The 12,230-nt window shown below is 45.3% G+C and overlaps 1 protein-coding gene across 2 annotated transcripts in view; it reads right to left on the reverse strand.

The window, feature by feature from the left end:
• PLEKHA2 (pleckstrin homology domain containing A2) overlaps positions 1–12,230 on the reverse strand; it is a 70,043-nt gene that overhangs the window by 23,099 nt on the left and 34,714 nt on the right. For both annotated transcript variants that reach the window (XM_038746869.1, XM_038746868.1), the window contains exon 3: positions 721–777. In XM_038746869.1, coding sequence (XP_038602797.1) covers positions 721–777 — 57 coding nt within the window. The remainder of the gene's footprint in view (positions 1–720; positions 778–12,230) is intronic.

A 12,230-nucleotide genomic window follows, 5' to 3' on the forward strand; every position in this document is an offset into this window, starting at 1 on the left:
GGGCTTCCTAGACCACCTTCCCATTGGTCCCATACCTAAAGGTGGTATGATTTCCAGGCCAGGAGTCCAACACAGACCACCAAAGCTTTGGGGAACAATTTTTTAAAAATGGTACTTGTTAAGCAATTACCAGGTGCCAAGCACTGTACTAAGCACTGGGATAGATATAAGAGAATCAGATCACAGTCCCTGTTCCACATGGGATTCATAGTCTGAACTGGAGGGAGTAGGATTTAATCCCTGTTCTACAAAAGAGGTAACTGGGATAGAGGGAAGTTAAGTGATTTGGCCTAGGTCTGACACAGCTGAAAAGTGGTGGATCACGAATTAGAATCCAGGTCCTCTGACTTCTGGGCTTGTGCTCTTTCCACTAAGCCATACTGCTCCTCAGTACTGTTGGCTGAAGATGGTTCACAATGGGGAGGAGACGTGGAGGGTTAGCGTTTTTCTGCTTCCTCTAATACCAATCCCTGGGGCCTAGATGCTGGGGCCTAGAATCAACCCAGGAACATGGCCACCTAACATTTGAGCCCAAATTCCATGTTTAGAGAGGAAGAATTTGCTAGATAAAACCTAGCAATGCTTTGAAGTAAGGAGAAATTTTAGTAAGGAGTTGGGGCCCTCAACTCCTGCCTCTCACAGAGGGCCTGACCCTTCCTCACAAATAGATACGAAATCAACTTAGAGGTCAGTCATTCCCAAAGCTTCAAGCTACTTTACCTTTGAAATATAGGTCAGCTGTAAAGATCCAACAGCTCCTGCCCCAATTGCCAGGTTCTGAAAAAGATTTCATAAGATACAGTTAGTCAACAAGAAACCCACAGGCAAAGTATATTTCACCTCATCCTTCTCACTTTTCCTTTCCTTTCCTGCTGTTGTGGCCATACTAGGTAGCTTTTCACCCATCCAATCCACCCATCTATCTACTCCTTAGTTCTTTAGTTGAGCTGACTTTCAGAAGTTTGTTCATATAGGATTGCAATGTAATTCCTTTACAGCAGAACCTGTAAATCCTGTCTCTGAACACAAAATCCATACACTTACATGCCTGGCCATTACCCCTGTTTTGTAGATAATGAAAATGATGCTCCAGGAGATGCAGTGACTAGGCTGGGATCCCATAATCAAATCAATCCATGGTATTTATTGAGCACTTTCTGGGTGCAGAACACTGTTTTAAATTTAAGAGAGTACAATTCAGTTGTTAGCTACGACCCCTTTGGACAGGGAACGTATCTACCAACTCTGTTATAATGTACTCTCCCAAGCACTTAGTACAGGGCACTGCACACAGTAAGTGCTCAATAAATACAACTGATTGATCGATCCCTGCCAACAAGGATCTTATAATCTAGTGAGGAGCTTACAATCTATTGAGACAGAGTAGGAGGCCAAGCTTGGTATTTGCTGCTCTGGTGTTTCCAGCCCACGGCTTCCATAAACTCTGCAGGCCAACTGTTGTTGGAGAATAAAACCTGCTTTCTGACCAGCCGGCACTAAGCACCAAAGATGTAACCTTAACAACTGGTCCATTCTACAGGTCTCCTCCCCGTAACTACCTGAACCAGGACACTTTTCAAGTAGCACATTACTAAGCAACATTGATCTTCCATCCCCACTGCTGCTGCCCTTCAAAGACACAGGGCATGTCATGAATTTGGGACTATTGGGACATTTCTGTACACATTGTTTTCAGGGGTTACTTTTCCACTTAGCACATAACTAAATTGTTTATCTTAGGGGGGTGACTCCTAGGGATGTGAAAGACCTGGGTGCTCACTGCATTGATGGGAGAGGTCTCCAGCTGCCATCTTGTCTTTGCTAATTGGTCTTGGTCTCCCCAGAATATTCTCTACTGGAACCCTCTTCTGATTTTGGGATTACCTCAGGAGGGTGGATTACCCCTTGGGGTGGTGAAGGCGAAAAAGAATCATCAGCAAGCTCACAATGGCTATCTCCCTCAGGGAGCTTCTGGAGCAGAAGCAGTGATGGGAAATTTGCTGGAGGTACACTCAGACCCAAGATAGGGCAACTCAGTTGCTAGTGGCTGTTGCAGTGATTTGATCCAGTTTCCCCTGAGGAATCATGGAGGCTTAAATATCATTGATTGATGCTTGGGGCCACCTGAGTCTTCTTTCTTCATTGCATGACCCTCGATGTCAGCTCTCAGATAGTGAAATGGTAATAAATAATAATAATAATAATAATAATAATAATAATAATAATAATAATAATAATAATAATAATAATAATGAGGGGCCTAGGAGATGGCCAAGTGCAGCAGCCTGCTAGCAGGCCTCAGAAACCAGAGAGTTCTGACTACCAGAGTGGAAAAGATGGGCCTGGGTCTTCTCCACAGCCCTCTTCCAAAGTGGCCTGACGACGCTGGAGTTTTTGTCTTGAATCCGGAGAACCAAGGGGGTAGGGGTGGGGGGACTCAGGAATAGAAACATTTCTTACATAAACCCACACACAATCATAACAGACATTAGCTGATCAGATTTCTACTGCTTAATTCCCTCCGGCACCCCTTCCTGCCGCACCTCCCTTCCCCAACCCACTTCCCCATCTCTTGCCAGGAGACAAAAATGTCCAATTGCAATCAGTTCATCCCTCTGGAAACTGACAGAAGAATTCCAGGAGCTCCAAAGTCTAAAGCCTCATCACCAGACGCAGGAAACCTCAGGTTAGGGACAGAAAACAGGTTTGGGAAGAAGCCTCGAGAAAGCGCAGAGCACAACATCAGTTTGGTATAAACACACACACACACCCTTCTATTTGACAAGCAAAAGAAAACAGCAGCTGACGGCCACCTGACACTGCCCACCAGCTCTGGGTTAAAGGTACTGCCCCACTTCTCCCTGTGCCCCTCTCCTGGAGTGACACCCTGAAGGATTCACCCCCAAAAGAAAGACCCCATGATCCAACCACTCAGATTATCCCCAACAAAGACTGAGGACTGATGGCTCCAGGCTTCAAGTAACCAGACCCAAACTGCCAGCTGTGCGTCCACTTCAATTATCTGGACTAGAAGATGAACAGCAAGGCCTCCGCTGCCAAGGTGGCCGAGTGACAGTGCCACAGAGATGGTTTCTCTTCCAAGGGACCTGTCAAGCCCTGGGGATGGGCCTTCCCAGCATCCTTGCAGATGACGAGGAAGCAGGAGGATGTTGTTGGACCTTGGACAGCCAGCCTTTCCCATTATGGTAAATTCGTGCTAAGGGCAGCACAGACGGACAGAGGGAACCTTCTATAAAAACACCTTGTGTTTCTCTAGCTCTCTAGACATGATCTCACTTACCCTCATGATGTCCTTGAGAGGCAGAGAATGTTCTTCCCATTTTACCAAGGGAGAATTTGAGACCCAGAAAGCAGAAGTGTGGCTCCATAGAGCAGTGCCAAAGCCAGAACCCAGGCTTCTGACACCCAGCCACATGCTCTTGTCTGCTTTGCCAAATTGGTATTTTTGCTGGGCATTTCTACTCAATCTACAGTAGATCAACTTGAAACACTTTGGCCTAGTGAAAACTGGAAGTCAGAGGAGCTAGGTTCTAATCCCAGCACTGCCATTTGCCTGCTCTGTGACCTTGGACAAGTCACTTAATTTCTTCATTCATTCATTCATTCAATCATATTTGAGCACTTACTGTGTGCAGGGCACTGCACTAAGCGCTTGGGAAGTACAAATCGGGAACATATAGAGACTGTCCCTACCCAACAACGGGCTCACAGTCTAGAAGGGGGAGACAGACAGCCAAACAAAACAAGTAGACAGGTGTCAATACCATCAGAATAAATAGAATCATAGCTATATACACATCATTAATAAAATAGAGTAATAAATATGTACAAATAAAATACATACAGTAATAAATATGTACAAATATATACAAGTGCTGTGGGGAGGGAAAGGGGGTAGGGCGGGGGAGTGATGGGCCGGGGAGGAGGAGAGGAAAAAGGGGAGGACTCAGTCTGGGAAGGCTTCCTGCAGGAGGTGAGCTCTCAGTAGGGCTTTGAAGGGAAGAAGAGAGCTAGTTTGGTGGATGTGTGGAGGGAGGACATTCCAACCCAGAGGCAGGACATGGGCCCGGGGTCGACAGCAGGACAGGTGAGAACAAGGCACAGTGAGGCAGAGGAGCGGACTGTGTGGGCTGGGCTGTAGAAGGAGAGAAGGGAGGTGAGGTAGGAGGGGGTGAGGTGATGGAGAGCCTTGAAGCCGAGAGTGAGGAGCTTTTGCTTGATTTGAAGGTTGACAGGCAACCACTGGAGATTTTTGAGGAGGGGAGTGACATGCCCAGAGCGCTTCTGTACAAAGATAATCCGGGCAGCAGAGTGAAGTATAGACTGAAGCTGGGCGAGACAGGAGGGTGGGAGATCAGAAAGGAGGCTGATGCAGTAATCCAGTCAGGATAGGATGAGAGATTGAACCAGCAAGGTAGTGGTTTGGATGGAGAGGAAAGGGTGGATCTTGGCGACGTTGTGGAGGTGAGACCAGCAGGTTTTGGTGACAGATTGGATGTGTTGGGAGAATGAGAGAGCGGAGTCAAGGATGACACTAAGGTTGCGGGCTTGTGAGATGGGAAGGATGGTAGTGCCTTCTAGAATGATGGGAAAATAAGGGAGTCAACAGGGTTTGGGAGGAAGATAAGGAGCTCAGTCTTGGACATGTTGAATTTTAGATGGTAGGCAGACATCCAGATGGAGAGGTCTTGAAGGCAGGAGGAGATATGAGCCTGGGAGGAGGGAGAGAGAACAGGGGTGGAGATGTAGATTTGGGTGTCATCAGCGTAGAGATGATAGCTGAAGCTGTGGAAGTGAATGAGTTCACCAAGGGAGTGAGTATAGATGGAGAACAGAAGGGGACCAAGAACTGACCCTTGAGTAACCCCCTACACCCTCAGTTTCCTCATTTGTGTAATGGAGATTAAATACCTGTCCTCCTTCCCCTTAAATCCTCCTTCCCCTTGAACTATGAGCCCCATGAGAGACAGAGACTGTGTCCAACCTGATTATCCTGTATATACCCCAGTGCTTAGTACAGTGCTTGGCCCATTGTAAACCGTACCAAATGCCGTAGTTATTATTGAGGCTGCCAGGTTAGTCTGACCATCCCAATTCTCTCTAGGGAAAATGAAGGGGCTGGAGAACCCTCCCGGAGTGCTTTGCTACTGGGCCTGAAATCTTGTAAGTATACATATTTACCATATGGGTGGTAAAATCATGGCCTTCCCTCTAGTCCCTAATAGTGGAAATGGTACAAATCCCCACAATCCATCAACAACCCCTCTTCCACAATGAGTGCAACCAAACAGATGGATGGGCTATGAACCACTTCACTAAGCACTGAGAACTCCAGGGTTCAAGGGATGGGGGTGAGGGGTTTGGGGAAGGCTTCCCCTTTACACCCAGTCCCTGAGGGACAGTAGCCCCACCCTCACTCAGAAGCCAACCTTCCTATCAATCATCAGTGGTATTTATTGAGCGCTTACTACAGGCAGAGCACTGTAATAAGTGCTTGGGAGAATGCAGAATTAGCAGAGATGCTCCCTGCCCATAACAAGCTTATAGTCTACAGGGGGAGACAAACATGAATAAGAATAAATAAGTAGTTTATAATATAGGAACCCCACCATTAAGACTCTGGAAAGAGCATGATCAATGGTATTTATTGAGCACTTACTGCAAGCTTAAGCCCTTAAAGATCATGGCCATTCATAACCAAGGATCTTTGCCTGGGGCAATGAGTACCCTAAGGACAGGCCCTTTCTACTACATTATTGTGCCTAATGTTCTTAATTTTTGGCTGATGAATTTTTCATTGCAACAACTGTTTGTAATTTGTTTTTTGCTATTTAATTGTTTTCTATTTGTCTGAATTGCTTATCCTGTATCTATCCCAGGGTTTAGCATAGTGCTGAGCACAAAAAACTCGGCAATCAACCATTCAATCAATGGAATTTATTGAGTGCTTATACTATGTGCAGAGCACTGTAATAAGTGCTTGGGAGAGCACAATACAACAGAATTAGCAGATACGGCCCCTGCCCATAACGAGTTTACAGTCTAGAAAGAGCAATAAATAGCAAAATGAGATTAAAATAATAAAAGTAATAAAATAAAGGTGAACTTTGCCACAGGTGCTAAATCCCTAGGCAGAAGTCTAAATTGTTTAAATCCATGTGAAATCTTAGTGGAGAGGGGAGTCAATCTAGTATGACATATTTTTTGCAGGGGGAGGGAGTGGGCATGTTTCAAGAAAAAAAAAACTAAACTAAAAAGCTTTTAAATAAATAATCTAAGGTGCCTGTAGCTATTTTTTTCAGTTTTTTGTTTGTTTTTCTAATGGTACTTGTTAAGCACTTACTATGTTCCAAGCACTGACCTAATCACTGAAGTACGTACAAGATAATAACAATAATAATAATAATAATAATAATGACATTTATTAAGCACTTACTGTGTGCAAAGCACTGTTCTGAGTGCTCGGGAGTTGACAAGGTGATAAGGTTGTCCCATGGGGGGCAAGATAATCAGGTACAAGATAATCAAGTGGACCCAGACCCTGCCCCAGATGGGGCTTTCAATCTAAGTAGGAGGGAGTAGGATTTAACCCATTTTACAGATGAGAGAACTGAGGCACAGATGAGTTAAGTGACTTGTCCACGATCACACAGTGGCAGAACTGGGATTAGAATCCAGCTTTTCTGATTCCTAGGCCCATGGTCTTTCCATTAGGCCAGGCTGCTTCTGCTGTTCATTTATAAATTTTGCCCTGTATCCACACATACTACAGTACAATACCAACAGTACAATGACCAATGTGGCAGCTTGGAAATAAGCTCAGAAGCAACCAAATTTGTTTACATATGAAAGATAGAATATTTTTTTCAAAAATAAAGAATGGAAATAAATTAAGTGCAACTATGGGGCACAATGATAAATCTGCCCTTAGTAGGGAAAATCCATCCTGACCAAGACTGCTTTCCCAAGAGTTCAGGGTAGTTGCAGGGGAATCTCCCATTAAACTGTAAGCTTCCTAAGGGCAGGACCTGGGTCTTTTACTTCTTTTGTATTCCCCAAGTGTTTAGTACAGTGCCTGCACACAGTAGGTGCTCAATAAAGGTTACTGATGACAGTCTTCCAGACACGTTAGATTGCCATTTTAATCAAATTCTCCAGTGGAGATGATCATTCCATTTAAAACTCCAATTACATTTGAATTGTGAAGTTGACCTTTATAACCTCACTTTATGATCTTTATAACCTCACTTTATCAATTACAGGCATTTACTGAGTGCTTATTGTGAGCAGTGCACTCTACAAAGTCGGTAGACATGCTCCCTGCCCACAAGGAGCTTACAGTCTAAACAGGGAGACAGATATCTACATTACATTTATATCATGTAAATATTAATATAAAACCATGGGCGCTCCCCAAGAAAGTGAAGGTAAATTGAGAAGATCAGGGAACTAAGAACAGAGCCTTGAGGAACCTCCATAATTTGGGGATGTGAGGAAGAGGAATAGCTAGCCAGAGAATGAAGAGAACCAGGAAAGAACTCTGTTAGAAAAAACAAGAGTAGATAGTAATAATAACTGTGACATTTGTAAGTGCTTACTTGGTGCTAAGCACTATACTAACTGATGGGGTAGATACAAGATAATCAGGTTGGTCACAGTCCCAGTCCCACATAGGAAGGGGGAAGGAGAACTGCTATGTAATCCCCAATGTACCAAAGTCAAACCTGAGGCACAGAGAGGTTAAGTGACTTGTCCAAAGTCACACAGCCGGAATATGGGAGACCCGGAATTAGAATCCAGTTCCTCTGATTTCCAGGCCTGTCATCTTTCCATTAGACCATGCTGCTTCTTGGTATTTAAGTGAATAAGCCAAGAGTACTTGAATTCCTATATACCAAAGTGCTCAGGGTGGCCAGAAGTATCAATCAATGATATTTACTGGGCACTTACTATTTGCAAATACTTATTGTGTGCAGAGCACTCTATACAACCACAATACAACAGAGTTGGTAGACATATTCCCTTCTCACAAGGAGCTTACAGTCTAGAAAGGGAGACAGATACTAAAATAAATTAAAGATATATTACATAAGTGCTGTGGGGCTAAGGTTGGGGTGAATAAAGGGTACAAATCCAAGTGCAAAAGCGATGCAGAAGGGAGTGGGAGTAGGGGAAATGAGGCTTCTTGGAGGAAATAATAACAACTGTAGTATTTGTTAAGTGCTTACTTTTTGCCAAGCAGTATTGAGCTCTGGGGAAGATTCAAGATAATCAGGTCCCACATGGGGTTCACAGTCTAAGTAGTGAGGAGAACAGGTGTTGAATCCCCATTTTAAAGAGAAGGGAACTGAGACACAGAAAAATTAAGTGACTTAGCTAAGGTCACACAGCAGACACGTGGCTGAGCCAGGATTAAAACCCAGGTCCTCTGACTTCTGGTCCCATGCTCTTTTTACTAGGTTATGCTGCTAGACAAGGGGATATGATCTTAGTAAGGCTTTGAAGGTCGGGAGAGGGGTGATCTGCTGTCAAGTCTGTAAGCTCCTTGTGGGCAGGGAACATGTCTACCAACTCTGTTGTACTCTCCCACACTCTCACTGCTTAGTACACAGTAAGTGTGCAATAAATACCCTTGATTAATATGCAGGAGGTGAGAGTTCCAAGCCAGAGGGAGGATGTGGGCAAGGGGCTGGCGATGAGATAGACAAGACCGAGGTATAGTGAGTAGGTTGGTGTTAGAGGAGCGAAGTGTGGGGGCTGGGTTGTAGTGGGAGATCAGTGACATCAGGTAGGAGGAAGCAAGCTGATTGAGTGCTTTAAAGTTGACAGTAAGTAGTTTCTGTTCGATGTGGAGGTGGGTGGGCAACCACTGGAGGTACATGAGGAGTGGGGAGTCATAGACTTGGCTTTTTTTTTAAGAAAAATAATCTGGGAACCAGAGGGAAATAAGGGCTGGAATAGGGAGAGACAGGAGGCATGGAGGTCAGTGAGGAGGCTGATGCAGCAGTCAAGATGGGATATGATAAGTGCCTGGATCAGCATAGTAGCCACTTGGATGGAGAGGAAAGCGTTTCTGAGCAGTCACAAGGAACTTATCTTTGATTAGGACCCAGAGACCTTTGCAGGAGGAATGGCATAAAACAATAATGCCAAATCAGCTGGTAGCAACAATTTAACTCAAGATTATCTCTGGCAATGAGGAACAGTTATAGCATGGATAATTAAAATCCACTGGTTTTCCAAAACCCAAACCTAGCCAATAGTTTCCTTCCCCTCCCTCATGAAACTTTTAATCAGTGCTGCTATTAAGTAGCCAAATGGCCAGGTTTATGTAGCAGCTTTTATTTTCCCTGCCCATTGTTGGGAAGAGATGCCACTGAGCAGGAGATTGGTCAGAATAAGGGAAGAAACCTGGAGCCTGAACAATCCAAAACTTGAGTAATCGGCCCTTGAATCAACAAGAGTTCCCTCATTAAGAGATGAACACAGCAGCAGGATGACTATGTGACTCAAAAAAATACACGGATGCTCCAGTGGAGCAGGACAGGAATACGGGCCATAACTCTGATGCTGTCAGCTCTGGCACATACGGTGTGACATGTTGGGGCAGCAGTACTGATCCTAAGAGTCCCCCACACCCCAAGACCAGAGAGAGACATGAAAACTCCTCAGCTGGGGTGGAAGCCACCTCAATTCCTCTTGTGCTGCAACCACAGCCCTAACCCTCAATAAGCCACATGCCACACAGACCATCGGGGGCGGGGGAGTGGGGAAGCGGGCGAGGGTGGGGGGTATGGGGTTGAGACAGCGGAGGCACCTCAGAGGAGGGTGGGTAAAACTTCTAGGATCACAACCGTCTTCAGCCTTCTCTACCAAACCATCCCGGACCCGGGGGAGTTAAATCATCCAATTGTGCTCAGTCAGCACGGGCCCTGCCCAGGGGCCCCTCTGTGGTTCTGGACAACTTGATCTTCCAATTTCTGCTTTTAAGCGAGGGACTACAAGCTGGGGCCCGACATCTGTTCCTTATCCTGAAGGGAGAAGTGAGATTTGGAGGGCTGATTCCTCGGGAGGAACCATTAACCCTGAGTAGCTCAGAATAACACATCTGGACAGAAGGGAAGGGGGAGCCCAAGAGAATCCTGTTTTCTGCAAGTGAGTACACCAGGCTGGGATGACTCAGGGAGTCCCGGTTACCCCCAGCTCCAAACTGGAAGAACTCACAGGGGTGAGGCGTGGCTCTGCCACCCTGTGTGTCGGGGTATACCCTCAGAGAAGACAGGGACTCAAGGGATTCCTGCTCCATCCTCTGCACCCTCGTGGGAAAGATAACCACGAAATTAAAAAAAAATGCTGCTGACCTCTATGCTGCCGGCTTGCTTCAGTTCTTTAGTGAGCGAGTGAGATTGACCCTGGCTCTCTGCCCAAACAGGAAGTACTGGTCTTTAGAACCGGCTCCTGACCCAGACATGTGGGCACGTGTGCACGCACACACACACACACACACACACACACACACACACACACACACACAATCTTACACTGACTCACTTTCCTTTAGGGGGTTTAATCTCTTTAGAAGGGAGAACCCTCCCGTACCACAGAGGGACAGCACACCACAGGGAAGGGAGGAGTTCCCGTTTCAGAGTATGACCCAGACAATGCACCTCAAGTGCTTTTCATAATTGGTGGTTGTCTACTTTGAGTCTCAATTATCTGTGATCATGGGAGATGGTCGACCTGGATATTGAAATCCACAGATAACCCATCACTTCATTTCAGCCATTAGTTCAAATCTCCTCCCTGTACCAGGCCTTATACTAGAGCTAACAAATTGCAAAACCAATTGGTTAGAATTGCACACAAGCAGAAGACCAGAATTTTCTTTCTAACCTTTCATATACCTCTTGTCCACATACATTGCTAAACCTTCTTAGGTTTTCTAATTTTTCCCAATAGGAACTGATTAGGAGTCTGTGGATTAATATTACCTGCCTACATATAATTTTTTGTTATCAGATTCTACATGCTAACCACCTCCTTTTATATATCTTAAACCTATCTCAGTTTCACACTGTCCCTTAATTCTGATAATTATGATAACTATTAAGCACAACTAGGCACTAGGGGAGGCACAAGATAATCAGATCGGACACAGTCCCTGTCCTGTAGTAGGCTCACAATCTATCTCCTTGAAGAAGCAGTACGGCCTACTGGAAATTGTTTGGGCCTGGGAGTTAGAAGACCTGGTTTCTAATACCATCTCCACCATCTGACTGCTGTGGGACTTTGGGCAAGTCACTTACCTTCTCTAAGCCTCAGTTTTCTCTTCTACAATGGGGATTAAAGAAACACTTGTTCTCTTTTCTACCTAGACTGCGAGCCCCATATGGGACAGGGACTGTGTCTGACCTGATTAACTTGTACCTACCCCTGTGCTTAGGACAGTATTTGGCACATAGTAAGTGCTTAACAAATACCATAATTATTATTCCCACCCTCACCTCATCTTCTTGAAGTACTAAGGAGTGGTGAAACCGGTCCCAAACCTACCTTCATAGGAGCCGCAGAAAGGTCTCCTGCTAAATTTTTGTTGTTTGGGGCTTTTGATGCTATACTAAATAACATTAATAGAAGTACTTTGATCACAGACCTCAATGACATATTAACCAAAATGCTCAACACACTTCTCCACAGACACAATAAAAAGTAAAACCGTGACACATTTCCTCCAACTGTTCTGTCCCTCACTCTGGCACCTCTAGTTTCCCTCAGGATGGGAACCCCCATTACCCGGCAGGTCCCAACTGTACTCCACTTCTCCTGGGCAGCCTTGGTATCTGACTTGGCCCCTACCCAAGTCCTCCAGGGTGTCTTCCTAAACCTCCTTTATTAAAGATCTTTCTTCCAACCCACAACAGGCACAACCCTGTTGGCTCTCTGGGCCTACTTCTTTCTTCTTAGACTCCTCCCGTACTCAGTTTATGCAGTTCCATTTCAGGGCACTAGCACTTGTTCATACCCTCCACTGCCTCACTCTGCAGAGCCTGTGGCAGCTGCTTGCACTGTTTAACATCCTGACCTAGCGGGGCAATCCCTTGTCCTTCCTCCAATATACCAAACTTCTATAATGTGAGGGTTGCTTTCTCACAAAACCTCACATTCTCCACCCATTCTGACACCAGACGCAATGCACAAAGCAGTTGCTT

This window comes from Tachyglossus aculeatus, chromosome 5 (assembly GCF_015852505.1).
Source record: "Tachyglossus aculeatus isolate mTacAcu1 chromosome 5, mTacAcu1.pri, whole genome shotgun sequence".
Lineage (NCBI taxonomy): Eukaryota > Metazoa > Chordata > Mammalia > Monotremata > Tachyglossidae > Tachyglossus > Tachyglossus aculeatus.